The sequence below is a fragment of the Plectropomus leopardus genome, chromosome 15 (assembly GCF_008729295.1).
Source record: "Plectropomus leopardus isolate mb chromosome 15, YSFRI_Pleo_2.0, whole genome shotgun sequence".
Classification (NCBI taxonomy): Eukaryota; Metazoa; Chordata; class Actinopteri; order Perciformes; family Serranidae; genus Plectropomus; species Plectropomus leopardus.
The window spans coordinates 16626874-16654177 of NC_056477.1; the positions used below are offsets into that span (position 1 = coordinate 16626874).

The 27304-nt window shown below is 40.7% G+C and overlaps 2 protein-coding genes across 4 annotated transcripts; both read right to left on the reverse strand.

The window, feature by feature from the left end:
* Positions 1-3542: 3542 nt before the first annotated feature.
* Positions 3543-7951, reverse strand: drgx (dorsal root ganglia homeobox). Its single transcript, XM_042501595.1, has 6 exons — positions 7894-7951; positions 7011-7111; positions 6365-6466; positions 4546-4721; positions 4089-4201; positions 3543-3989 (listed from the first exon to the last, which is right to left on the reverse strand). Exons 1-6 carry the CDS (start codon positions 7949-7951, stop codon positions 3610-3612), a joined length of 930 nt encoding a protein of 309 aa, XP_042357529.1. The 3' UTR covers positions 3543-3609.
* Positions 7952-10125: 2174 nt separating this feature from the next.
* ercc6 (excision repair cross-complementation group 6) lies at positions 10126-27072 on the reverse strand. Of its 3 annotated transcripts, none has more exons than XM_042502211.1 (22): positions 27012-27072; positions 25981-26186; positions 25598-25826; positions 25037-25157; positions 24820-24934; positions 22818-23532; positions 21261-21389; positions 20630-20788; positions 19612-19747; positions 19185-19355; positions 18762-18938; positions 16776-16892; positions 16196-16291; positions 15164-15382; positions 13771-13881; positions 13167-13286; positions 12836-12930; positions 12192-12337; positions 11465-12058; positions 11206-11374; positions 11036-11114; positions 10126-10949 (listed from the first exon to the last, which is right to left on the reverse strand). In XM_042502211.1, the coding sequence occupies exons 2-22, from the start codon at positions 26174-26176 to the stop codon at positions 10500-10502; spliced, it is 4344 nt and encodes a 1447-aa protein (XP_042358145.1). In that variant the 5' UTR covers positions 26177-26186; positions 27012-27072; the 3' UTR covers positions 10126-10499. The 3 variants fall into 3 exon arrangements, with proteins under 3 accessions (XP_042358145.1, XP_042358143.1, XP_042358144.1); XM_042502209.1 differs by having other exon boundaries at positions 22818-23535; XM_042502210.1 differs by lacking the exon at positions 27012-27072 and having other exon boundaries at positions 22818-23535; positions 25981-26198.
* Positions 27073-27304: the final 232 nt, after the last annotated feature.

Here is a 27304-nt window from a genome sequence, read left to right on the forward strand (position 1 = left end):
TCATAGAAAATTTAAGAGAATTCAAATATCAGTGTTATGCACATAGAGTCAGGTCACAACATGTTAGTATGGCATGAAAGCATTATACCAACAATAATTATGGCTTACATAGCCTTCTTTCGTATATGGATCCGTAAGGGAGGAGAACAGCATCACTAATTCAGGAGCATACTCTTCTCTTCTTTTTGCCTTAGTGTGGAGGTACATGAAAGGAGAGATTACAAAATGTTGACAAAGTAAATTAACTTTTAGAGGAAACCAAGTATAATATACAACACGTACCAGTCAGAGAGAGAAGATGACACTTGAAAGACGCTTGTCTGCAGCCACTTTAATGTTCCAGCCTCAGACCTTAAACAATATTTTAAAAAGTAAAAAAGAGTAAGCTTTGTTTTTCATTGATTTAAGCTTACAAGTAAATTGTTGTTAAATCGGCTGAGTAACAGGGAGGTTTGGAGGGTAAAGGAGAAGATAAATCTGAAGGTTGGCGGAGTCTCTTACTGCTCGGCTCAGCTTTTGAGTCACAGATCTGAAACATCCTCCTCCAGAATTTTCAACTTCCTGCTATAATCATGTCTTTTTGCCACTTATTTCTGAGCCTTCAGTGCTTAACACTTGTTCAAAATGTTTTTGATTACTAAAATTCAATTTACAAAACCTCCCTCAGCAAAAATTACTCGGCGTGTGTTCATCCAAAATGCTCAGTTTTTCCACTGAAGTTCAAAATGAAGGCTGCTGTGAAGTCTGGACAAGTTTCCTGTTCATTACATCCCTCTAGTGGAGAAACTAAGAAAAGGCACCCAGTTTTGTTTTGGTCTGTGGTGTTTTGGTACATATTTGTTGCACTTTTTATACATGCAACTCTTTAACTTTGCCTTAACATACAGCTGCAATGTGAAGCCACTGAGGAGTGTAAGCATTGATCACAAACGCTGAGGACGCTGTTCCCTGTGCTGAGTAAGGAGGAGTGGAGCTGTGGTTATGTGGCAGACAGCAGACAGGCACATTACTCGTTGCATTAAGATATGCTTTGTTTGTATTATCTCCATTCAGAAATGAGCTTAATTGATTCTAATTGATTGGGTTATTGATCAGGTCTGTTGCAGGAATGAAAAGCAGAGATGATACTCTAGTGGGGTGTTTTTGGCCCTTCAGTGAACTGGCCCTGAATGCACTTAATGTCTGATTTTTGGAAGGTGGGTGCTTGAATAGTAAAATTTTAGGTGTTGCACCCAGTGTCAAGTGAAAGAATTGTATGTATGTGCCGGTCTTTCTTAAGCACACTGTCTCTTTCTGTGTGTCTTATATTGTCTGTAGATGTGTGCATGTGCACAACGTCTCCCTGTTTCAGGACATATTTCTCCACATCCCTGCAAAAAATATTTCATTACTGCAACAAAAGAAGCCCATTAACTGCACTGTAAGAACAGAGTTCAACTGCTGTCCCCCATATTCACCATGTTTGTCTGCTTTTCTGGCCGCTCTCCAGCTAATTTGATATAACAATGCTCCACAAAACCGCCTCGGGACTTTTTTTAGGTGACAGAAAATTATCAATGATGCCACATGCACAGCTGAATGTCAACACCAACTTGACTTGTTTATGAAATATTAAAGCAGTGAATTATGGGCACCATGCAGAACTTAATGATGATCGGAGTCATTATAACTTCAGCATCCTTTGTTTTGGCTAATGATTAAATTCCACAACAACTGTATTCAATTTTGGAGAGATTGAATGTGTTTTTCACGTCTTTTGTATGAGTTGGCTGGATTCCGTCATCCATATTGGTACATTTTTGGAAAAAGAGCTGATTTGTATAAGGATATTGTGTTATCATTAGCTGCCATGTCAGGGGGCTTAACATCTTTGCTCTGGAGCTCTCTTAAAGAAAAAACATTATATTAGGACATGATGTTTTTGGTAATATTATTTGCGTCACAAACAGATACAACAGAGTACCTGCTATATAATGTTAAGATATTAAATATATAAAATAGGTCTTAATAGGTTCTGATTTTGAAACTGCATTTTTAACAATGCAATTTTAACTGCATTTTTTCTGACTGCGTAAAAGGGGAATTTATTTTTAATGTTTTTTTTTGGGCGGGGGGCAGGGAAATATGGTGTGAAAATAAAATTTGAAAAATCACATCAAATCTTAAAAAGAATAAATGTCACATGAGAGTGACTCACAGTCAATGAAAGAATCACTTTATTGGAATAATTGCAGTACAACATGCACACATAATGGTGAAAAAAAAAAACGAGTATGTGAGTGCTCAGTGTACAACCTGGCACGACTTCTGACATTATCTCCCTCCTCTGTGTCACCAGGGTGTCGCCTCATCAATTATTGAACTAGTACTTCATGGTAATACATAATTTCTTATCAATTATTCATGATAATGTGTGTGTAGTTTACTTAATTGTGTTATTGACTATCAAAAGTAATTTCCTGAAAATCCTCAAGGACGCAAATTGAATCAGCCCAACTACTGGTTGTGTGCTCTGCGGTTAAGTATTTGCAATCTGATCAGCTGATCCTTTATTCAAGAGTCATTCTAGTGAGGAAGAGAGATATTTGGGGATAATAAATCATCAAATGTATTGCATGTGATAAACTGCTGTGTGAATAGCCCTGAGGTGATGAGAGATGACTTTAAAAAAAAAAGAAGTAAATTCAACATTAATAAATAGCGTATATCATGTTTAACGGGGTTTATTAAAAAATGCTCAGAGAGAGGAAGAGCGTTCCTAAAAGTAAATAAATAATAAGAGTCACGATTGCTCTTCTCTCCCAGCTTTAAGGGAAACTGATAAATAATGTATCAGAACAGATGGCTGGAGCGCGAGGCAACAGGAGAGGAACATGAGCGACTACATCTTTAATTGTTTTAAAGAACATGTCACAACAGGACTGGTGTGTTCCCTGTCTGCTGGCGCTACAGATGTGCTAACAGAGTGGAAGGGACAACCGCCACTCTGTCACTGCTTCACATGAACATACTGTATTCTGGCACATGTACACATTTACACTGTAAAATGGCTGATTAATATTAAAGTGCACTTTCACTTTAAAAATCGATAGAATGAGATTGTTTGAGCCCATTAATGAGCTTATGGCATAAACATTATATTGCCAAAATCCTCCAAAATCCTCACCGTCCTGCCATCAGATCTACACTTACAGTTTACATGCATTAACATTCACAATGTAAGCATCTGCCCTCTTCATGAAAACGAGAGGAAGTGTATCAGGGTTACGTAAATTCACATTATCAAATAGTTTTTTGTTGCACACATGTTGTATCTATGTTAGTCCATCAAATAGAGTCCAAGAGTGCGTGAAGACAGATATAGATCCAAAACCACATTTGTGCTTCTATGGGGATAACGAGACCCCAAATATTCTCACAAACAATAATAATTTACGGTCAAATAAATATTTTAATGTTTGCATCCATACATTGTGATATCAGTAAAGTCTTTCCCAGGCTGAAGTCAGTCAGTAGTTGTGCTTAGTTGCTCATAGGACCAGAGTAGAGTAATAACAGGCACGATCACACAGATTTAGAGTATCGGTATCCACGTTTAAGTCCAGCGCTTCATTTTTTCTCCAGTGGTTCCTTGGAGCAGTGAGGGTTTTTGTCGGGACTGCTGCCCAGGACTGGGACCTTAGTGGCCGGGCTGGGACTCGAGCTGTCCCCGCCTCTTCCCACAGTGACGGGCACCTCAATGGCAGAACCCACCGTGGGCCTGGCCACCCCAGCTGCGCCCATGCCGACTCCAGACAGGACACCCACGCTGGTGCCGGGTGCGGTGGCTGCACTGAGTAGGTTGGCAGACTGCAGCACGGCCTCCGAGTGCTCGCGGGCCTTCATGCGCAGGGCAGCCACGCTGGCTGTGCGGTTGCCCTGACAACCATAGGGCGGCAAGAAGGACAAGCCCATGGGGTCAGAGACACAGCAGGAGCACAAGCCATTACCTGAAGATAGCAACAGAAAGATGTGCGCTGACACTACTGGAATCATCACATCATCATGAGCACCATCTCTATTTACCAGTTAATGGAAATCGTTTTTACCTTTCAGAGTGGCGACCTGTGAGAGGGCCTGGGCGTAAGTGGCAGAGTTGAGGAGTGTGCCTGGTATACAAGATGGGAAGAACGGACCACTTGGACCCACTGTCCTGTTGATACTGGAGAAAATAGACATCATGTATCTAATGATCTAAAGAAGAGTGTACACATTCATTTCTGTAAGTATCTACAACGATTTTGCAACTTTTTTCTAACTGCGATGTGCACTGCAGAGCTGCTTTTTTCTGCGGCTTTATTTCATAATCAGTTTAATTGGAAGAGTTCATTAAGGACACCGTGTAACCTACAGAAATGGTCTAGCAGGCTGTCAGAGTTTTGATGGAAATGATATTGCTTCCTTTTTATTTCAATCACCTGCAAATCGGACCAGCAACCTTCCTGCTATTGATACACTGCTGTTTCCAAACAGTAACAGCTGCAACAGTCATCCGTCTTTTCTCACCTCTGTTGCATCTCCAGCGGTTCTTTCTGCTTCCTGCTGTGGTCCACTGGGGACTGAGAGTTGATGCTGCGAGATGGAGGAGTGGTGCTGTCACTCATCTGCTCTTTCCCTCCTTCAGGGTCTGCGCTCCCTCGCTCCGTCTTCCTCCACTTTGCTCTGCGGTTCTGAAACCAAACCTGCATTAAAAAAAAATAAAATAAAGGAAAGACAATTAAATTAAATCACCAATTAAAACTGGAAAATGGCTGACACATCAGCATCCATTTATTTTATTCATTGAATGCAGCTTTTTATCCATGCCAAATTGATTCTTCTTCATTTATCTTGCATATTAATTTCACAGATGAACAAATGCAAACTTAAAGCTCACATGTTATGTTTCTCTATCTTGTAGAAAATGCTCTGTTTGCTTTGATTTGTCTTGTATATCAAGAGATGTTTCACTGTGTCACTTCAGTGCTCCAATTTCCCACAGTCCCGCACTTATCCCCCCAAAACTTCACCATCCACACAGCTGAGAACATATAGCCAAGTTCTGGTATCTTAATCGAATGAAGGTCACTGCCTATAACAACATTTAATTGAGCAATTTTTCATTATCATATTTTAATGACTTCCCACTGACAGTTGTGCTGCCCGAGAGAGAGGCAGCTATGATGAAGTCGTTTATTTCCCTATTTAGTGATTGTTTGACAACATCAGATTCGATTAGGACTTGGTTCTAGCAGGCATTAATCATGATGTGTGAATGGAGGTTAGAGTCTGTGTGCATGTGCTCTGCATCCCTCCCTATTGTACCGGAGGTATAAATGATGTCAACAGCCAAACAAAACACATGCATTCATTCGGCATAAAGAAAGGACAACATTTTGGTGGCAGGACAACAATACAACCAATGGACTTATCTCACCCCTGCACCTTCCAGCTAGAAGTCGCGCCCCCCCCCACACACACACACCCGTCTCTGAATGGGCTATAATTGCTCCATTAATCTCAATTTGCAGCGTGCTCTTAATGCGGGGGAGGCCCATTGACACTTTACAAAAAGGGGGGCAATAACACTACAACAGAAAGGAAATTTATTTTCTAATAATAATGTAAGTTTAATATCCCTGCATACTGCGGTGGATTCATGTTCAGATTTAATAATAGGAATGTGGTAATCGGATTAGGAGGGGAATAATTTGTTTACAATCCCTAATTTACAGCGCTGGATTCCATTATCAACCCCGCCATTGGGTTTAAGCGATAGTAAGATGACCCTGGGGAACAAAAGGCAAACTATTATATTTCCCACAATTAGATCTGTGCGCACAACAAAACCCAAAAGCAAATCTGGAATGCAGGAAATTACATACAGGACACATAACTTAATTACATCTGGCCAAGTTTATAACCGCGCATATGTGCAGGGCAGGACCGGAATATAAATTGCCAAATTTAAGGTGCGTGTGTGTGGCTTTTTCTTTTCTTTTCTTTCTTTTTTTGGAGTGTGTTTGTGCTTTTAAGTGTGTGTTTGAAAAAAGAGAGAGATTTTTGGAAGCTGCAAGCTTTGCCCTTTTTTTCCTTAAAGCACATATCGTTTTCTGTCTGCGTAAAGGATCTGCACGGATGATGTATTCCTACCTTTGAGACGCGGACAAATTAGTGAGGAACATTATCGCTGGTTAATTATGAATGACCGATTAATCAAGCTAATCTAATATTCACCATTATGTTGATGTTATTAAAGTGCATCGCCGGAATGACAGAGTGGCTTAATTTACCCTCTCCTGCATGGTCAAACGTGCCCAGGACACATTACGCCGCTGCAGCTTACCTGCACCCTGGCCTCGGTCAGGTTGATCTTCATGGCCAGTTCCTCCCGGGTGAACACGTCCGGGTAGTGAGTCTGAGCGAAGACGGCCTCCAACGCCTCCAACTGCATGGACACAAAACACCAGTTACGACTTTGAATAAGTTGATTGAGCTGATTTAGTCTATGTATTTTTACCTTTTCTGTGTATTCTTTCTTTCTTTCTTTTCTTAATGTTATCATCAGATCTATGATGGTTAAAAATGTACTCGCTGATTTACCAGGGATAAAATTAGATTTAAAAGTAGCCTAAAATTGAGTTAAACTTTGGACTACCATAAAATTACCTGCATGCAAAAGATGGCAATTTACAGTTATGCCCACACATGATCTTTAAAAGACAATACATATTAATTTTAAGAGGTTTTCGAATCTTTTATTTTTTAAATCTCCATTTGAAACAATCCTAAAACTTTACAATTATCGCATCAAAACAATTAAAAAGGTCTTGTCTGTAATAGATAAAAAGGCACAACTGTCTGCCAGTCATTTATTTTGAAAAACTTTCCCCAAGTGTTTTTTTTTCTTTTTCGTGCCCTGTGTCTGCTTTGTTTTAAGTTAAGCTCCATTATATTTATTATACGGGATATTTTTGTCATAGAAAATTTACCTGTTGCAAAGTAAATGTTGTTCTGTTTCTGCGCTGTTTTCTACGTAGAAATCCATCATCAAAATCAGCCGGGGCGTGGTTGCCAAAGCCGCTTGAATTCACTGTGGGGAAAAAAAGTTTATCAGAAAGAATTCAGTCACTTAATGAAATAAGGTTAATAATTCTATTTTTGTATTAAATTAATCCATTTAATGTGTCCAAACGAGAGAAAACTTCAATATAAAAAATGGAAATACAGAAAAAACGATAAATATTGGCTGAAGCAGACAAGATCTCTGGCACATTTTATATTTCCATTAGTTGCATCAAACATTTATGCTGGGTGTCTGAGGGGAACCATGACGGACTAAGAGCCATGACACCCAACATCTGTGCCCGGGACAAAACGCCCCCTCTGCCCCGGGGCCAAACCACTAGCGCTTTTCACCAAATTCGCCAGCAGATTGACATAGCAGAGGGAAAATCAGACGTAACCCTTTAAATCCACCTTTGCGTTTGCGGTAAAAAAAAAAAAAAAAATCGCTCAATTAGATGTTTATGGAGATGCACCAAGCGAATTTTGAAAGATGGAAAATATCTGTTTTCTTATTGTTGTGTCGATCACTAAAATATCTTAATATATCACAGAATTAAAAAAAAAATCTCTTTTATAGACTTTTGTTATTTTCATAATTAACCGAAGATAAACGTGAAAAAAAATAGAAAAAGGAAACAGCTCAGGCCTATATTCTCTGAGCTCCAACAACACACACTTTGTGCGCGCCAGTGCGCAGCCTGAACATCACAAAAACTTTTTAGACTCCGGTTTTAAGAGAGACATAAGAAATAACTGAATGAAATCAGCTGAAAACGATTTTGTAAAAATGCACAAGAGAAAACTTACATGTGTTGGAGCGACAGCACTCTCCGTCCAGCTGAGGCGGACAGTGAAAGTAAAACATCCTGGCGCGTCTCCGAGCTGCGAACCTGGAACAGAGACAAAAGTTTCAGTCCAATGCTTTAACCGTGCAATTCAGATCTGTAGTGTAAAAATGAACACGTTAAATCGAGTTGGACGGAGGATGATTCGTGCGAGTCTTGAATAGATTCAAAGTTGGTGTGAGAGAGCATCCTACCTGCAGTGAGGATGCTGATGTGAGTGACTTCCCGCTCTGGAGAGAAGTGGCTGCTGCACTTCCACTGACTCTCTGACTCTGTGTCTGGGAGTGTCCACATCTCTCTCTCTCTCTCTCTCTCTCTCACCCCCCGTCTCTTTTTCTCTCTCTCTCCTACACACACACACACACACACACACACACACACACACACACAGAGTCTCTCTCTGGGAGTGTCCAGATGTCTCTATAACTGTATAACTGTCTACAGAGTGTTAAGGCTTTCAGCTAGTGTCGCAGAATCTCACGCCTAATTGGTCCTAATCGGATTATCACGGCTTTGTCTCTCTCACCCCCAACCCCTGGTGAGTGTGTGAGTGCGTGTGTGTGTGCGTGTGTGTGTGTGTGTCAGAGAGAGACAGAAAGACAGACAGAGGGAGAGAGGGGAGATATACCCAGGGTGGCAAACGGCAGCTCTGCTCTGGTGCCAAAAAAATTCATCACAAGTGATTGTTATTCCAGAGTCAAGCATATTCCCTAACCATAAACATGCACACATACCCGCTGCACTTTTTATTTGGTTCTTTCATATATTAAAAAAAGGAGGATGACTGCTTTTGGGTTTTAGATTGACTGTCGGGTGGGTTAATTGCTCGTCAGGGTGTGTTAGGGGGTCCACTTTACAAGGGGTTGCGCATGTAGAACACTCACAAGGCCAAATTTTTGATTTTGTTCACAGCAAGGGGTCCTGCGATTTATTTCGCTTCCTCAGATAAATGATCTGCTGCGGGACCCTTTCAATTAGTTTTAAAGCGCATCTGGGACGGCAGAGCGCAGACGCCATGCGTCTCTGAGGTGGAGGCAAAATGAGGCTTCGAGAAGCAGCTGAAATTTAGAAGAGGAGTGCGGGATTGGACTAAACCACATAAAGTGCAGAAAATCCCTTCTAATGGCGCGTAATTGGTTCTGTAATATCATTACAGGCGGATAATGGCCAGTTACAGGGCCCCGCGCTATTAAGGGTTTCCCTGGCGTGCAGCGTTTATGTTATTAAAGGGGGAATATAATGATATTTTAGTTATTAAATGCGCGTAATTAATTTATGCACCACTGAAAATAAAGTTGTTATTATGACCTCGGCGAGGTGCGTGGAGAAAATTGAAATCAAATAACGGTTGATAACTTTATCCCAATATTTGGTCTAGACAACTCTGACAAGAGTGCAGGCCTGAAGTGTGTGTCTGCTTCCTGTCAGCGGCTTTCCTCTCCAGCCTCTGATGGTTAAGTGACTTAATGAAATCACACTCTCTCATATTCACTGGTTAGGAACACTTTTAAAAGTTAACTTTAACTGGGTTTGGCAGATTTCTCCGGTTTTGTATTGGATTTCATTTCAGGACCATGGTCAGCACCACACTTCAACGCACATAAAACTCAGTTATGCTTTCTCTCCAAAAGTGAGCTTAAATCATATTTCAATTTGATATATCCAATGTCTGCACATCAACCATTATTTTGAGAACTGTATCACAAAACTAATTTTTTGCTCATCACCCTGTATTCACAGTCTGATCATATACTTAATAATGCAATTACTTTTTTTTTTTACATTGTCTCAGACATTCAGTAGGTCTTCTTATATTGCAATCCTGTTTAAATACCTACAGGGGAAGAAAACCAACAGTTAACAAGGATTATTAAATACAATTACATTTTACAGTGCATCACTATACTTTTATTTTTTTTTTTTTATAAAACATGGCAGCTAAATTCTTGCCAAATTTCCCCCAAATAACTTGAGTTAGGTCCCAGCTTAAGAAAAGTCAGTATTTAAAAACCGTCCAAATCCTATGGTAATTTGTTCATAAATACACATGACATACTACTACCCTAGTGTATTTCAAAGAGGCATATTGCAAAATGTTACACGTGTGAGTCTGATAAATTAGCAGTGAATTTAAAACAAATCGCACGCATCTCTGAGGTAACAGGTAAATACAAAACAAGTGAATTCAAGTATAACCAGTAACAAACAATAAACGGAACAGAAGCAGCTGCAATAATGTGTGAACAAGCACAAATCTCAAACCAACATTGCAACAACAGTCCTTTAAGACTTAACCGAAATTAATAAAATTAGTTTATCAGCTAAAATGGCTTTCCTATGTTATGATCTTTCAATACCAAACTATACGGATGCAAAATTATACCTTCTGATCTACTGAGGTCGATGTATTTTTAGCAGACAGACATCTAAATTTGACAGAATAAAACTAAAAGGACAAAAAAAAAAACAGTTAACAAAACAATATTATTTGCTTGAACTCGACAGTCACAACTGACAAGGACTCAAATCTGCATCACAGTTTGGTTTCCACTTTCATTTGTGTTTCACTCAGCGGAAGCTCTCCTTCAGTCTCCACACGCCCTCCTGACCAGAAGCCCTGTGGAAATCACAGATGCTCCTGAGCAGCTCTCTAAAGACAGGCGCCTGTTTCTCCGTCAGTCTTGGTTTGAAATACTCAAGCACTTCCTGTGTAGTGGCCTGTCCGTCCACATTTGCCTGGAAGGCTATGAAGTTGCGCACATCCACCAGCAGCTCGTCGTGCTCGGTGGGCGGAGCTGGAGGGGAGCTCGTTCCTGGAGCTCCAGAGCCACCCTCCTCTTCTTCTGCTTCTTCTCTTTGGCTGGAGGGCACGCTGAGGTGATTGCGGGCTTTCATCTTGGCCAGCAGGGAGGAGGAGGAGAGCGGGGCGGAGGTTGAGTCACTTTCTATCCCCTCCCCACTGAAATGAGCTCCTGAACCTGGCTTCTTTGACATACTCTTCTTTACAATAGCAGCATCCTAAGGAGAGAAACAGATGCATTTACACAAAATTGCATCAAAAATTAAAAATAACTGCTACATGTTAATAATAACACTGCTGTTACCTTGCACTTGCTTGGAGTGGGGACAGATTGAACAGAAGGTGCGACTAGAAAAGAATTATTCTTTTGTCCAAACCGTTTCCTGAGAGAGCAAACAAGGGAAAAACTTATTTGTTTGATTCACATTAATGGAGCTTTTAACAACCGCGGTGTCTCAGTATTAGACTGTATACCTTGCAGGTGGAGGAGGGGGTCTATTGAAGGCCAGCCTGCACTGCTGGCGAGAAATTTTAAGTGCTTTCAGGGCGTCTTTAGCCACCCTGTTGGCTTCAGCCTCCACTAAAACATAGTCAGGGTTGGAGGACTCCATGATGGTGTCATGCTGCATCACACTGTGGATACCTGAAGAAAAGAGCCAAAAAATAAGCTGATTGTTTTGTAAATAAATCATGTCACATAAGGCTGATGGGGTTTATGAAAAATAAAACCTACCAGATTTCTTAAAGAGCTTTGCCAAGACATACTCGTCTGATTTCTTCTCTGCCTCATCTTCATTGTCCGCTCTCTTGTAGGTCCTTTTCTTCACCAAGTGAGAAATGCGGTGGCCTTCAAACCTAGAATCCTTGGAGTGCTTACGCCTTTTATGTTTGTCCGAGTCAGCCGAGTCGCAGTGTTTCCTCTTTTCCCTGTGTTTCTGTGGGCTACTCAGAGCAGAGTCTTTGTCTCTGTATTGGTGAGAACTGGATGAGTTGGAGTTTTTCACTGCTGGCTTGGCTGCGTCCCAGTCTCTGTTATTTTGTCCCGTACGCTGTGTATTTGCTGAATTATTTGGCTCTGCATCCAGGCCATTTTGGTTGATGCTTTGACCGTTTGTTGGGCTATTTGGTTTACCCGGAGAGTTTTTAACACACGGAGAATTGTTTCCGTCTCTAAATGCAGGAATGTTTGTTGCAGACTGTCTGCTGTCTGTACCGGTTTCATTCTGGTTTGCTGAGGAGTGTTTGTGTTTATAGCTGCTATGGTTTACCGTGTGTGATGGCCTTGGTTTTGAAGGTTTCTTGGGTGCCTTGACATCAGAGCCTGTACCTGTATGACAATCAAAACAAAACACGTTAGGTGAATCCTCCACAGCTATTCTTGAGAAAAAAAGATTCAGATAATACAATAAATGTTTCTTGCGTAAGAGCAAAATGGACAAAAAATAAGAAAATCCGCAGACCTGCAAATATGGCACTTGTCTCTGTCCCCTGATTCCCATCAGGGTCAGACAGAGTGAAGAGCTCATAGATGTCGTTAGACTTGAAGAAACGTCTTTGTTTGGGGTCCTTCAGAACGCGGTTGGTCAGAAACTGTTTGAAGATTTGCCTAAATTACAAAATACAGAATTAGATACTTGTGTGTGTAATTTGTTATTTTACCTCAGCAGGCAACCCCGATCATCTGTCACCACAGAGTAGTCTGGCTGATGGATGAGAAAATTAGTTAACCGCACTACTGTAGGTATCAAAATAGAATCCCTGCAGTTTTATCCAACTTGCTTTGTGAAAGCACTTTACAGACCCAAACCAAACAGAGCAACAGTTTAGAAGTCCTAGATTGGCCATTTAATAATGCAGGAAAGCTTTTCAATTACTCAGAACTGGGATAGAGGAAGTAGTAATACGGCAGTGATGTGAGCAATTAGTCATGTCATTACCAATATTCGCTAACGTCTGAAAGATAACTAAAATGCAAAACTGCGTTACAGAAAGCACAAAAGCCAGTGCTGTTTTTTTAAACCTCTTTTTAATTGAGTTCTGTGACTAAATAGCATGTGTGTGAACTGCTTACGGCCTAACATAAAAATTAAAACTGCACTCTGACCTGTGGTAGATTTTCTCCTCAATGGTCCCTGCAGTCAGCAGTCTATAGACCGTCACTTGCTGCTTCTGACCGATTCTCCACGCTCGCTCCCTTGCCTATGAACAACACAATACATAAAAAAAAAGATTAAGTAAATTATCTCAAACACAGTTAATGTCTTTTAGGCTTAAAGTAAACAAAAGAAAAATAGGGAAGAAGCAGGAAAAGCCGTGGCTGGAAATGTAGTTAATTTAAAGATGCAAATAATGAACACAGAATAAATAATCCCTGAGAAATAACATAGCTAGTAAATGTTTTTATTTGAACGACTGGGTGTGTGTATGTGTCTAACCTGTGTGTCGGTACTGGGGTTCCAGTCTGGGTCATAGATGATGACTCTGTTGGCTCCAGTCAGATTGACTCCCAGACCACCGACTTTAGTGGTCAACAAGAAGATAAAAATGGATTTGTCCTGTAAGAAAAAATGTCAGAGATTAATGAACATCTTGTCCACAGGTGTATACTCCTTTTGATTATTACTTTAGCGTATAACAATATAAATAAAATTACATTAGCAAATTTCTTACTTCAAATTTACTGTAAAATAAAAACATCCTGCTCTCTCAGATCAAAGCATATTTAAATAAATCAAATAGCTCAATCTAAACTTTTGATAACTTCATTCTTCCTACAGAGAAGAAAAAGACAGACTTTGCATTTAATATTGACACAATAAACTCCAAAATACTATTATTATCAAAGGGCTTAATCAGTAACAATCCTAAAATATTTCTGCTGAAGACAGAAACATTGAGTTATATCCAGTCTGACCAACAGATTGCCATCAATTAGTGTTTCCACCTCAGGGTGCGCAGGGTTCAACTGAAGCCTTTTGTCCCTCAGGACGGGATTTTCATGGGAAACACTTAGAGCCATTAGGGATGAATAATCCTTACCTCGTTGTAGCGAGCGATGAGGGGCTGTCGGGAAGCTATTGTGGTAGTGCCGTCCATTTTCAGGTACGAGTAGTTATTCTCCGTCACAAATACCTCCAGGATGTCCAACATCTGTAAAGGAGATAAAGAAAGGAGAGAGACAGAGAGAGAGAAGACAGAGAAAAACAGAGAGGAAAAGAGGGGCCGAGGTTTGGATTATCTCTAAAAGGATTAGAGAGATTAATATTACATGGACAGAGATACCAACAGGGAGGGTCTCAGGTTCCCTCTGAGGTATAATCTCATTGGTATTGACTGCAACAGCTGGGGCTTCACTCACATACACGTGCTCTCTCTCGCTCTTTCTCTCACACACATACACAAACACACAGCTAGCCAGCAGTAAATGCAGGGACAACACTTACAAATGGCATGCATGAGAATTTAAAATATTAATTTGATAGGCGGGCCAGGCAATATGGAGAAAATCAAATAAATATTATCACAAAATTGTTAGACCGACTACTGGTGCTTTCACAAAATATTTAAACAATGAGATTTTTGATAGGTAAATTCATATCAGATTTGTGGACATGATGATGGGTAAAGGCAGATGATAGAGCAGCTAAAACAGTCTGGAAAAGTTCAGAAAATTACACCACTTTAATACAACGCAGCCATTAAAACCAGCAAAAGTTAACCTTTGCATAAGATATTATGATATCTAAAATCTAAGACAATATTTAGTCTCATATCACAATATGGATGTAATATTGATATACTGCCTAACCCTAATTTGAAGCTGGAAAGAAGTGCGCTGGTACAAGCCATTTTAAAAATGATCATTATATAGACCATTTCATCGCCATTTCATTGTTGTTGCTAGGGCAACAGCTTTTGGCACTGATGACATGTCAGCGACAGTGTTCGAATGTTGGATTGGAGCCAGAGGATATGCCCATCCCATTCCTCTCCCATAATGATGGACAAAGTCATGATTTGTTCGGAGACTAACAACAAGGAAAATTAAGATGCACATTTAGTTAAAAAATGTCAGAATACATCATGTAATGTGTGTTTTTTGAATTTGTGGAAGATTTTTCAGTCAAAGGTGAAACAACAAAGATGTAATGGGTCAAAGCCTGATTTTTCATGTACACCCCACTGACTCCAATCGAAGTGGCACCAAACTCTGGATCCAATGCAAATTTCGAACGCTGTTCCTGACATCATGTCCTGTCCTTTAATAGTTTCCTTGTCAGCTACCGCATTAACAAACATTTCAACAGGATATACAAAGGGCCTATTTGAAATGTTTATGTTGTCAAGTTTAAAACTTGGTCTTTATATTAACTGCTATTTTAGCAAAGCAATTAATGGGTAAAATAGAAAGCCAGAACAACTTGTTCCTCACCTGTCTGGACTGCGTGAAGAGCAGGACTCTGTGGCCCTGTTTAGACCAGAGTCGCAGCAGAGATTCCACAACTATCAGCTTGCCTGAGCGTTTCCAATAGCCAAAGTGTTCCTCCTTAGTTAGCTGGTCCTCTGGGATTCCCCTCAACATCCGGGGGCCACCTGAGAAAAGGTCGGGATGGTTGCAGATCTTGCGTAGCGCTATCAAACCTGAGAATACCTGAACAGAAAAAAAAAAGAACAAGGAACAATTTGTTTTTAAAAACAGACTGTTGCTTTCATGAACACAGAGTTGAGACCAGGTAAAACACATGGTAAGACAACAAAGCTTTGTAGATTCACAGCATTTTACAGCGCTGCACATTTAAACAAATAAACAAATTTACTTTAGTCTACAGGAATTAGTTACATAATTCATTTACGGACAATAACAGCAGTGTTTCTTGATGAAGGCCCAACGGTCACTGCATTAGTAATGGTGGTTAATGGACTGAGAGTGACCACTGGATATGTCTATAAGAGCATGTGAGTGTGTGTGTGTGTGCGTGTGTGTGTGTGGGGGGGGGGGGGGGGTATACACAATCTGCTGTGGTCACCCCTGGCTCTCCAACCACGTCCATTTGGTCAGTGGTGATAAATGGTCGAGTCTCTCTCTCTAGGGTCTAGCTAATGTGAGAAGACACTGTGCAGCTTCCTTAAAGAGAGCATCTTAAAGAACACTAAAATCAAGCTATTAGGGGGTTTAACAAAATTTACATTTAATTCCACTGATGCTACTTCAAGGTGTTGTTCTTTAAGTGTAAAAGAGTGCATAAAAATACACACAAATGCCTGTGAGCGACAGAGCTGAACTGATATTCATCAATTAGGAGGTTAAATAATGAATAAGGCAAGACTTGTTCCTGGAAGTCTTTTTCCTTGACCGAGAGTTTTGCTCTTCTTGTCTTTATAATGCAGCGTGGGTCAACATAAAAAGCACAAATGGAAGAAGCACAAAACAAACACCCACTCTAACTATGAAAGAGAGACTTACCTGCATGTCCCCGTTAAGTATCTGGTAGACCTCTTTGGAATCTAAGAAGGTCTGATAAACCTGCCGCTGGTCCTCTGTTAATCTGCAAAACAGAACCTACACACACGCACACACACACATACATACACACACACACACACACACACACACACACACACACACACACACACACACAGTGTAAGAGTGTGTAATAAGCAGTGAACATCCGCTTTACAGCCCTTTGATGAAGTGCAGTGTGTGAGAAGAGAAATTAGAGGGAAGCAACGTGTTTTTGGAGCCACTGCTGTCCCGAGGGACCGACTTAATGAGCTGAAGTGGACTGAGGAGTCAACCAGCGTCAGCCGCATGGACAGACCAGGGACCAGCCACCTTAATGAATACCTGCTCCTTTTACTTTAGTAGGACTTTATTAGCTGGCTTCACCTGACAAGGGCCATGCACATTCATCAAATACTCCTTACAGGTGGCACATACAGTCACATCAAATCAGATAAACACCTCCCCAGTTAAGAGAACCAGACGTGAGAGGCTGTTCAATACTTAGACAGAACAGGGTCAAATGTCTTAGTATGATGAATACCTGTTCGTTTTTGTCAGGTAAGGAGAGGTTGGCCTTGACGTCTGCTTTCATTCTTCTGAGCAGGTAAGGATTTATGGTGTCCCTCAGCACGCAGGCGCACTTATATGCTGTTTGGACCTGAAAAAAACAACACAAACAAACAACACCCAGGTCAGTGTGTCAAACAACGACATCAACACTCACACCTGTCAGTGTGGATGTTTCCTTAGGCGTGATTGTTGTTTAGCCCATCACCTCCCTCATGTTGCTGTCCCTCTCAGCAGTACAAGTCATTAAACATTGATCAGAGTGCTGCTGGTCTCGAGGGACGGAGCCCTCTTCTTTCATCAGTACTACAGGCCAGCTCCACTGGAAACAGAGGGGGAGCTTCAGTCTCAACCCACACTGCAAATGTCCTGCTACACCTCATCCAGGCCCAGTGCTAAAGGCCAGTTAGCCTTTTAAACATTAACTCACTGGGGGTCCGCAGAGGGATCAAAGACACCCTCTGCAAAGCTGGAGGGGACAATAACATGGTGGGATTTAGGGCTCAATGGAGTCCAGAGTGGAGAAGAAGAGGAGGGCAGCAGTTGATCAAGTGATCTCTGCACAAGCTGCTGAGTGGATTCACATGGGGATGCAAATGTATGTAATGGATCCCACATCAGATGCCCCACCCCAGCTGTTTTTACATACATCTCATCGAGCATACACAGGAACATCAGCTGAGGGCCTGATCTGTTGTTCTGAGTATTTCGAGAGAAGGATAAGGCAGCAGAGCTTAGCCCTCTCTGACCATTTAATAACATTAATAATTAGTAAAGGTTTTTATTATCGACAGCGGAAGAAGCATCAATAGCCAGCTTAAATAATTAAATCCATACAGTCAGTGGGTTATTAACGATTGAGCACTAATGACAAAGGGCTACAATTTAGCTCACTGGCTCTCCACTTTAGCCTCTCCCTCTCTCACACACACTGGGGATGTACTGAAGTTCCTTTGCATGGGCCTACATTATCTTGCACTGCACTTAATAGCTCTGTTGCTCCACTGTCTCTCCTTCTGACTTGCTTCCATCTAGCTCTCAAAAATTGGGCCTGCATGCATGTGTGTGACTAGTGTTGACAAGTGACACTTGAGCCTGTCATCTCTGCCTCACTATGCTATAGGTTTACTTATAGGGTTGCTGGATAATAAAGTACTTTTTGGTGAATGTACACTATGCATCATTTTTCTCCCCTTCCATTAATTTGGTAGATAATGGAAAAGAAACTAATGTCTTTGTAATTTACATTAAAACACTCAATTTTAAGGTTCAGTGTGCAGCAGTGAGGTTGCAGAATCTGCTGAAACTTCTCCCACTTGCCAAGCAAGTAGAAGAACAACACTGACCAAAACACAAATCCAAAAATAGGAATGGCCCCATGTAAAGCCAGTGTTTGGAAGAGGACCAGCTCCATATGTAGATATTAATGACTCACTCTAAGGTAACAACAACACAACAATTCTAATTTTCAGCTGACTATAAACTAATGAAAATGTAGTTATGATTATTGTAAACCATTTCTACTAATAGATGTCCCCAAATCCTACACACAACACCTAGAAATCACATTATATAACCTGGCTTTACACCTGGTTTCCACTTTGCTTTTAACTTCTGAAAATATGTCCCAAGTCTTAAATGGCAATACATTTCTTTTTTTTCTAAGCTTTTTTTGGGGGGATTTTTTCCTTTTATTGATAGGACAGCTGTAGAATGATAGGAAATGTGGGAAAGAGAGGCAGCAAAGGGCCACAGGCTGGAATTGAACCCGGGCCACTACAAAGGCCTCGGCACATGGAGCGCACACTCTAGCAGGTGAGCTAAAGGCTGCCCCGGCAAGACATTTCTTATTAAATTTATTGCACTACTAGTCGTCATACTTCAAAAGAGAGGAGAAGAATTACAAACAAACAAACAAAAACAAAAAACCCTACTTGAGCATTTGTGTGTGTTCCAGTACCTGTACAGGTGAGGCATTACTGTATCCTCCCATGGTGATTGGCACAGAGAACTGCTCCATGAAGACTGGCAATGTCCCCAGTTTGCCAGGGAAGACAAAGTCAAACAGAGACCACAGTTCCTTCAAGTTGTTCTGCATGGGAGAGCCTGACAGGATGAACCTGTGGGGAGTGCGAAACTAAGGGGAAGAAAGCGAGAATGTATGTTATATATTCATAAAAACTGTTGTACAGAAATGAATGGAAGTAAATAGCTTATTCTAAAGGTCGAAATGTTAAGATGGAGAATCTAGATAAGGCATAGAATACTTATTCAACTCAGCAAAGTTTAAATGTATTCGTAAGTATGAATCATTACCACTGATTGCATGCTTCAGATGTTGTGGTTAAAATGTGTGTCTTCATGAATATGTTTGAAGAAATACCTGCTTGCAGGCAGTGGTAACTCCAGCATTTGGGTTCCTGATCTTATGCCCCTCATCCAGTATAACATAGTGCCAATCATATCGCTGCAAGATGTCCTGCATATTCCTCACAGCTGAATATGAGGTAATCACGATGCCATGACATGATGCAATCTCTGGGATAAGCTTTTGCTGCAACAGAGAAACAAAGCCACATCAGTAAAGGTTTTAGTCAATGCAGTTCCTAACTATCTCTGGTAACTTGAGCATCGAAGTAGGGCATCTACTTTAATATGGTTTGAGGAGAGAGGTGAAGAGGGGAGAAGGTTAGGAGATAATGCTGCATAAACAGACCTCTAGTGCCCCCCAGAGGAAAAATAGACCCTGTAGAAAACTTTCTAACTAAATTATGAATATGAAAATCAAACACACACGAACATATAATTACCTTGTTGCTGGTGTATGAGCCAGTTTCATGCAGAACAGCGACTCTGAAAGGAGGCCACCAGGTGTGAAACTCCTTCACCCACTGATGCATGACTGTAGCTGGGCACACAATGACGGTCGGACCCAGACCAACGTACCTACAACCAAACACACAGTGAAAGACTGTTTAATCACAAACCTGCTCTAAAGATGGGCAACAAGGGAACTTAGGGCTCCATTTAAATCTGGATAACCTCAGCAAATTTCATTAGAAAATTACAGTCATAATTTTTATGTTAAATCATAGAAAATTAAGTCTTTTCAATAAGTGAAAATAAGCTTTGCTTGCATGTACAGTGTGTGATGCATTCAGGCGTAAAAAAAAAAAAATGGAGGAAGCTGAGTGTCCAGGTAAAATAATGCACGTCTACCTCCAGAGCTTCATACACTCTCTGTAAATGAGTCTAAAAAGGTGCAAATGCTCAGCTCCTCTATTAAGATTTACAAGAGCTTTGTCAAACACAGACACACACACGCATAAAGATACACTAATGGGCTGGTATGAACCTCTGCCTGGTGGAAGCTATTGATACTTGGCCATAATTGAGTTTGCAAGCAATCAATTTGTGGGCGTCTATAGTAGACAGAGTATTGACCATCCACCTCCTAAATGCATGAGTGTTTGTGCAGTAAAACCAGATTATCACCACCACTGCGTCACATTTTCTATGGTTGATGTGTTGTGACACACCTGCTCATGAGTCCAAAATTCATTTGAAGTGTTCATGAGGACGCTCACTCTTCTCTTACACGTGCTCTCTCAAACACACACACAATCAGAGTGTCAGTGTTTCCTCTGATGTCTGCAGTAAGAAAGTGAAGAGTCTGATAATTGAAACATGTTTAATAATTCAGATGAACACTCTCAAGCAGAATTCCCTCTAATCAAATATTCATACCATACAGACACACAGTCTCTGGTCACAGTTTGTGTGTTTGTGTGTGTGTGTGTGTGTGTGTGTGTGTGTGTGTGTGTGTACCTGTAGTTGGATCCTCTAGTCCTCAGTTTGCTGTAGCTCAGTCCAGCCAGAAAGCTGATAATCTGGATGGTTTTACCCAATCCCATCTCGTCTCCAAGGATGCCGCCTGCCTGCTGACAGTGGAGCTCCCACATCCACCGCACACCTGTCTGCTGGTACCTGACAGTGTGATTTACACATATGACAAAACTTAAAACACCTGTGCATGAAAGAAAACATGTAAACCAAAGTGCACACAAGACAGGGGGGGGGCTGGTAATCACACTGTATTTATACTTAAATCTGGTTTTATTATGAAACACGCATTAATCAATCCCTGCTAGGCATTCTTAAAAGTTTTGTTTTTAATTCAACAGACTGACAAAAAGCCTTACCATAAATACTTGTGACCTATAGTACCAGTAGGCGAGTTAAGTTTATGATGTCTTGATCAAATAATTATGGTTAATCATTACAATTTCAGGGCAAAAGGACACTGATTGCAGAGGGTGTGTTGAAAACAAGACACTAGAGTACGAAGGTATTTTTTCCATACATAAATTGTAACACTTCTTTATTTGATAGTCATAAACATTTGTAAGTGACTGTGCAAATATTTAAGATAACACTTGATATTTCATGCTGAACTTACTTGTAAAGTTTTTTCCAGAGGAAACCAGGCACTTTAAAGCCTTCGTCGAACTCTTCATCACTGTCGTCCGTAAGCTCACCTCTTTCTCTCTTCTCCTCCCTTTCTCGTAGACGCTGTCGCTTCCATCTCCTAGTACAAGAATGAGTACATGATGATAAAGCACAACTTCTGATAAAAAGAATTTCTCTATTTAACTTTGAAGATCTTGGCTAAGCTTCATGAAATATTAGTTAACACAGGCAACAACTCGCTAACCTAAAAGTCAGAAAACAAAGACCTGCTTCATCTTCAAACTGACATTGTTGGCTGTCATTTTTTCAGTATTGCTTGATAATATTTTGGTCTAAATTTTGAGTCTGAATCCAGTGTGAACGAATCCAGTTTAATGTTGGATTTCTCTGTCTCTGGACATCAGCTCTATCAAGTGACCTGTCCCAGGATGCACCCTATGCATACTGGGAAGGGTCCAGCTGCATCCAACCCTAAACAGGGTAAGCAGGTATAGCCAATGGATGGATTGATACACCTTTGCACCTCTCACACTAACAGATTTATTTTAAGACCTTCCCACACAGGTGTGTGGATAGCAAATGTTTTGAGTTGTGGGTATTTCCCTTGAGCAGTGGAACATCTACAGCAAAAAGGGAAATGTAAAGGAGAACAATTTTAATGGTGCAGGAGAGAGGGCAGTTAGAGGCACAGTCGTCGCGCAGCAAATGAAGATTGATACAGACAATTAGTAGTGCGAGTTCCCCAGAAAGGTGTGAGGTGGAGAGGATAAGAATCCATCTTCATTTGGGCCTGGTCCTGTCACCCTGCCACAAAACTGGTCCTTTAGCTGGGCCTGGGAGACCACACTCTCTAATTAAGTCAAGACTAAGCATTGGTTCAGTTAATTACACTTTTCTGCCCCCACTCCACCCCCCACCCAACTACAAATACCGCCTGCTCTAATAATATCATTCCTCATATAAGCTAGCCTCACCATCCATGCCGTGTCTATGCTGTTGAATTGACATTCAATCACTGTAGTGTAGAAAAAGGACACATGCCAACACAATTTATTTGGCAGCTATAAATATGAAATCTCATTAGGGCTGCTCTTCCATTAATTTGAGCATTAGAGTGAGTGAGTGTATAAAACCATGTGCAGGAGGATAATTAGGCCAGTGTGAGAGCAGAGAGAGAGAAGAAGAGCAGGGAGTGAATTTGCTTAGTCAAGAAACAGCTGCCAATCTCATCTGGGATTAACTCTCCTTCTGCACTATGGAGCCAGCAGAAAGCCACTGCTTTTCTCCTTAACTAAAGGGAATAACAATAGCACATTTGCACCATTGCCATCGCAAATGTGATGCAAAGTTAAAGGCTCAAACTGGCGTTTTTTGAGCATGTTATTTACAGGCCCCGATGTATGCATTCTCTTTAGAAGAGGACTTGCTGACACAAACTTTTGGCCCCTTTGCATCCAAGAACAAATCTACCGTTCATGAACTCTAAACAAACGGCAAAAAAATCAATAATTTCGGCAAGTTCACAGCAGCAAATAAATGATCATACCTTATTCTCTGTCTGTAGTACTCCACATCTCCATCATCTTTGTTTTTCTTGACTTTACCCTTGGATTCCTCCTCTTCATCTGAACTCTCAGGGCAGTATTCCTCCTCACTCTCCTCTTTTTTCATTACCTTCTTCCTCCCTTTCCCTTCCCTTTTTTTCTTGTATGGTTTCAATTCATATTCCTCTTCATCGTCCTCCCCAAAGCCCTCCTCCATGGCTTCTCTCTCCTCCTGATCAGGATCTATGCCTTCATCACTGGGCAGGTACTCTGACTCCTCGCTGTCTGTCTCCTCTCCTTCAGTGTGGCCCTTCCTCTTTGGCTTCGGGAGCTGTGGCTCAGCCTTGGGCCGAGCCTTAGGATGAGCTTTTAGAGCAGTTATCTGGAGCTTTCGCATGCGCTTCTTTAGTTTTTTATTCTTGGAAGGGGAAACAATAATGTTAATTTTTCCCTTGGCCTTATCACCAGGGCTAAGACTGGAGCTACTCTTCTTCTTTAGAAGAGGGACTCTCCTCCTCTCAGTAGCCATCTTTGCCTGGTCCGCCAAGTACAGGTCAAAGGCAGAGTTCTCAGCAAGCATCACTTTTCGGGGCTCCTTTTTTTCCTCCTTCTGTGGGATTCGTGTTCCAAAAGGAGTCATGTGACCTTTCCGGATAAGCTCTTCCCATTCGGTCTCCTGAGCGGGCATGAGCATGCTGCCCAGTGTGGACGGCCCAGCTTCTGGTACAACACACACATCAGGCAGGGTTAGATACAGTTTGAATTAGGTCCCATTTTGTTTGCCTCTCATGCACCAACATGTGGACGAAGATGCCTGATGTAGGGCAACAAGGTTTTAAAAGATTCTCTTTCTTTCTTTCTTTCTTTTTCTTTCTTAATTATTTACTTTCTTTTTTTCCATTTTCCTCTTTTTTTTTTTTTATCCATTTATGCCCTGTGAGGAAGGAAATGTGTTAAACACATTTGTTAGGCCTGAAGGATGCACAGAATGCATTTTAGTATGAAACCCTGAGTGTAAAAAAACAATGATTTTGTTTATGAGACAACTCCACGGTACACATTTATATATGAAGCTATATTTAGATTTGTTTGTTCATAATAAACAAACAAATCAACTTTTCATGAATTTTCTTAGAAGGTTAAATTGGCACTGAATCACAATTGGATGTAGCACCGCTCTTCAAATATGTTGCTCTAAAAGCCATCTATGATGTCGAGTTGGTGTCTGTACCATTCATGTTCAGCTCTAATAAAACAAAGCATATTATTTATGTCAAACATACTTGGTTATGTACTGGATATAATGCAGCAAATTGTTGGTGGGAATTGTTATTATAGTAGCAAAAGTAACTGTCTTTTTCAGAGAACATTAACAAAATGTTGTTTGTTTGGAATGATTTAGTGTGTTATATCTCGGTTATATTAGATTTTCACAAAAGATGTATTGGTTTTCACTTCTAACATTTCCAACAAACAGGAGCAAGCAGATCTGAAAGACTATTTTATTTTAACATTTAAACAAAATGGTAAGTTAGAGTTGTAAAAATGTTATACACAAATTTGTGAAATTTGTCTGATCACAATGCACATCTTTCAGAATATTTGATATATCTTTTAAGTTAATAGGGGTGATATTTGCTGAATGTGTAACATATATGAACATCTGCAGCCACTACTGCATCGTGCAGTGTATTTTTAACCTTCCAATATCTATTCAAGCCTTTGCTTGCAATCATCTCCCTAAATAAGGAATGCCATAGAATAGCATTCTTGGCCACCGTAACTGCAACTGGTATGAATGCTTTGCATTGTTTCTATTTCTGCTTTGTTTTGTTTCACTTTGGACAGTGATGAACATGACCCTGGTTTCACATTATCTATAGAAAACAGGGAACAAGCACTTTTTTGCTTTATGTGACCCAGTACTGATCCCCCCCATTACTAGGTGGACAATACTTGTAGTAAATAAATTGAAAATTAATCAAAGGTTAAAAGACACCTTACCTTCTTCTTCATCATCCTCGGCCAGGAGCTCAGCCTCCACCCTTTCTGCACCCTCTCCTCCCAGAATGGCCTGAAGTCGCTTTTGTTTGGCTTTGACTTTCTTCAGCTGTTTCTCCTGAATGTCATCATTACAACAGTCACGATAAGTATTTAATTTCACTTTGTCGTGTAAAACATACAGTTTTAATTTAAAGGTTAGTCATATTTAGTCTTTTACCTTATTTTCTTTCTGTCGTTTGACAGATTCAATCTTCCTGCTGATATCTTTGCTGGAGGCAGCGTAGGGAGACAGCTGCTCGATAATCTTGTTGATTTGTTTCAGAGATGCTGTGACAGACCTGAAACACACCGTGAGAAATCAGAGGAAGATTTATCAGCCCCTTTAAGGTTTGTTGTTATTTTGAAATCATAAAGACATGTGAAGATAGCAGAGGACCTGGTTGCACTTATTAAAAATCGATTTAGTCTTTTATCAGAATCTGATCCTAAGTCAAAAATGCTACTGTAGATAAGTCTTGGAGGAACAGAATGATCATTACACGTTTCCACTGCTACTAAACAAAATGATCTCTAAAGGAATTAAAAAACAATAACATAAAAACATATCTCAAACCAATCTTATGATTTAATTTAACAAAAAATTCCTTACATCATAACAAAACATGAAGAGTGAGATCAAAGGACTGTCACAACATTCACAACACACATCATTCTGGCAAGTGGAAAACTCAGGAAAACCATCTCAGAGCTCTGAATATTTACTGTTATTGTCATTTACCTGACATCATCGAGCACAGAGTGGTATTCCTTCTCTGCCTCAGCTTTGGCAGCAGCATGACTGGCCTCCTGGATAGCCTCGTCCACTTGCTGCAGGACACCTTGCTCAAGGACATCCTGGTCATACACAGCCACACCGAGTTCACCAAGTTCATCAGCCCCTGAACTGGCAGATGCTGCTTGGATGCGCTGTCGGTTGATCTGCAGTAGTGCTCCTGACCTCTTACCACCTGCACCGCACCACAGATGACGATACATGAGAGTGTGAGATACAGCCATGACTTTCTTAGTTACTCATGGATCAGTTTGACAAGTCAAAGCTATCTATAATGTTACTCCCAAATTTCTTTTATTTTCTTTTAATGCAAGAGTGGCATAGCTTACCACTGTTGCCCTCTCCAGGTCCTGTGCTGACAGGATAAGCTGAAGCAGCCTCAGTGCCCTGACTGTTTTCAGGGAAAGAGCAGACTGCTGATCCCCCTGTGGCCCCATCCTCCTCTGTCCCTCCAGGGGTGAGAGCAGCACTGGCAGGGCTGGAGAGAGAGGAGGGCACCTGGTCCTCTGAACCGTCTACAGGCATGGTGATGCAGCTGCAAACAGAGTCAGTGTGTCATTCAAATGTCAAACACACCATGAATGCATCTTCTAAACCCTGGCTTTGATGTTATTATTGATAGAAATCAGACACTACATAGAAAAAAATACATGGGAGGACTAGTACAGCAGTGAAAATAAATGAAATTTGTGAAGATTTCAATATTCTTCTTTTTAGTTGAATTACTGACACCCCTCTGTATATAGTTTTTTTTTGTTTCCCTGTATATTTTGTGTTACTTTATAGATCAGTCTTTTTCCTTTTGATTAATTGTTTAACAATCTCTCTTTAAAATAACAGTATAAATTGAACCTTGTGCAATTTAGCATAAAATAATAAAAATAAAAGTTTCGTTATTGCGGATTGACGTAATTTTGTACCTAAGGTTCTTACATTAACTACCGGACTTAATTAGCTGTCAATAGCAGTAATGTTAACTTGTATAACAGCTAACTGATTCAAGCTAATTATTCTGTAAAATAATTACAGTTAGCGTCTTAAAATGAAATAAAAATGTCAAATACCTGCTCTAGTAGAGGGGAATACTACATTAAGTTAGGTCGACTGTTGAAACACACACATTTCAGTTCAGTTAGAGACATTTAGGTCTCTCACAGCTGTCCATTGTTTACGTGGCTAGGCTAGCCTGCTAAGCTAACAGTTAGCCGAGCATCATCAGCTATATCGGCGACCAGCAGCCGCTCAGTCTGAATTAACCAACACACACGGACACAAACGATAGGCGGGTAACATTACTTCGTTGTCGGTTGTCTGGTACGTCAAACCGAGCATCTAAGCGACAATGACAGAAATTACTTACACAACCAGCAGTTACACAACATCACTGGCTTGGTTTTATGTCATGTTGCTTTTAAAGCTTCCTGGTTCCGGTGCCAGAGGAGGCTGTGCTCTCTGATCAATGGGTAACTTGTTGAACAGCGCCCCCTGCAGGCGCACAGCTGCACGAGGCTCTGGTCCTCTAGATGGCACCACAAAACCACTTACTGTGGTGGAGAGGACGCACTCACTCCAGTCTAACGCAACATTTTGTTGATTGCAGTGTTGGAGGGTAATTATGTTGCAATTATTAGTTTAACTAGTAGTTGGGCTGCA

Excerpts from the sequence above, each read along its gene's own strand:
- ercc6 (XM_042502209.1), bottom strand. The coding sequence starts at position 26,176 with ATGCCTGTAGACGGTTCAGAGGACCAGGTGCCCTCCTCTCTCTCCAGC. Across the intron at positions 25,158-25,597 it reads TCTGTGCTCGATGATGTCAG|GTCTGTCACAGCATCTCTGA; the intron begins GTAAATGACAAT and ends GGTGTGTTTCAG. Across the intron at positions 21,390-22,817 it reads TACTACAGACAGAGAATAAG|GAGATGGAAGCGACAGCGTC; the intron begins GTATGATCATTT and ends TTCTTGTACTAG.
- drgx (XM_042501595.1), bottom strand. The coding sequence starts at position 7,951 with ATGTTTTACTTTCACTGTCCGCCTCAGCTGGACGGAGAGTGCTGTCGC. Across the intron at positions 7,112-7,893 it reads GTGCTGTCGCTCCAACACAT|TGAATTCAAGCGGCTTTGGC; the intron begins GTAAGTTTTCTC and ends TTTTCCCCACAG. Across the intron at positions 6,467-7,010 it reads CAACATTTACTTTGCAACAG|TTGGAGGCGTTGGAGGCCGT; the intron begins GTAAATTTTCTA and ends GTGTCCATGCAG.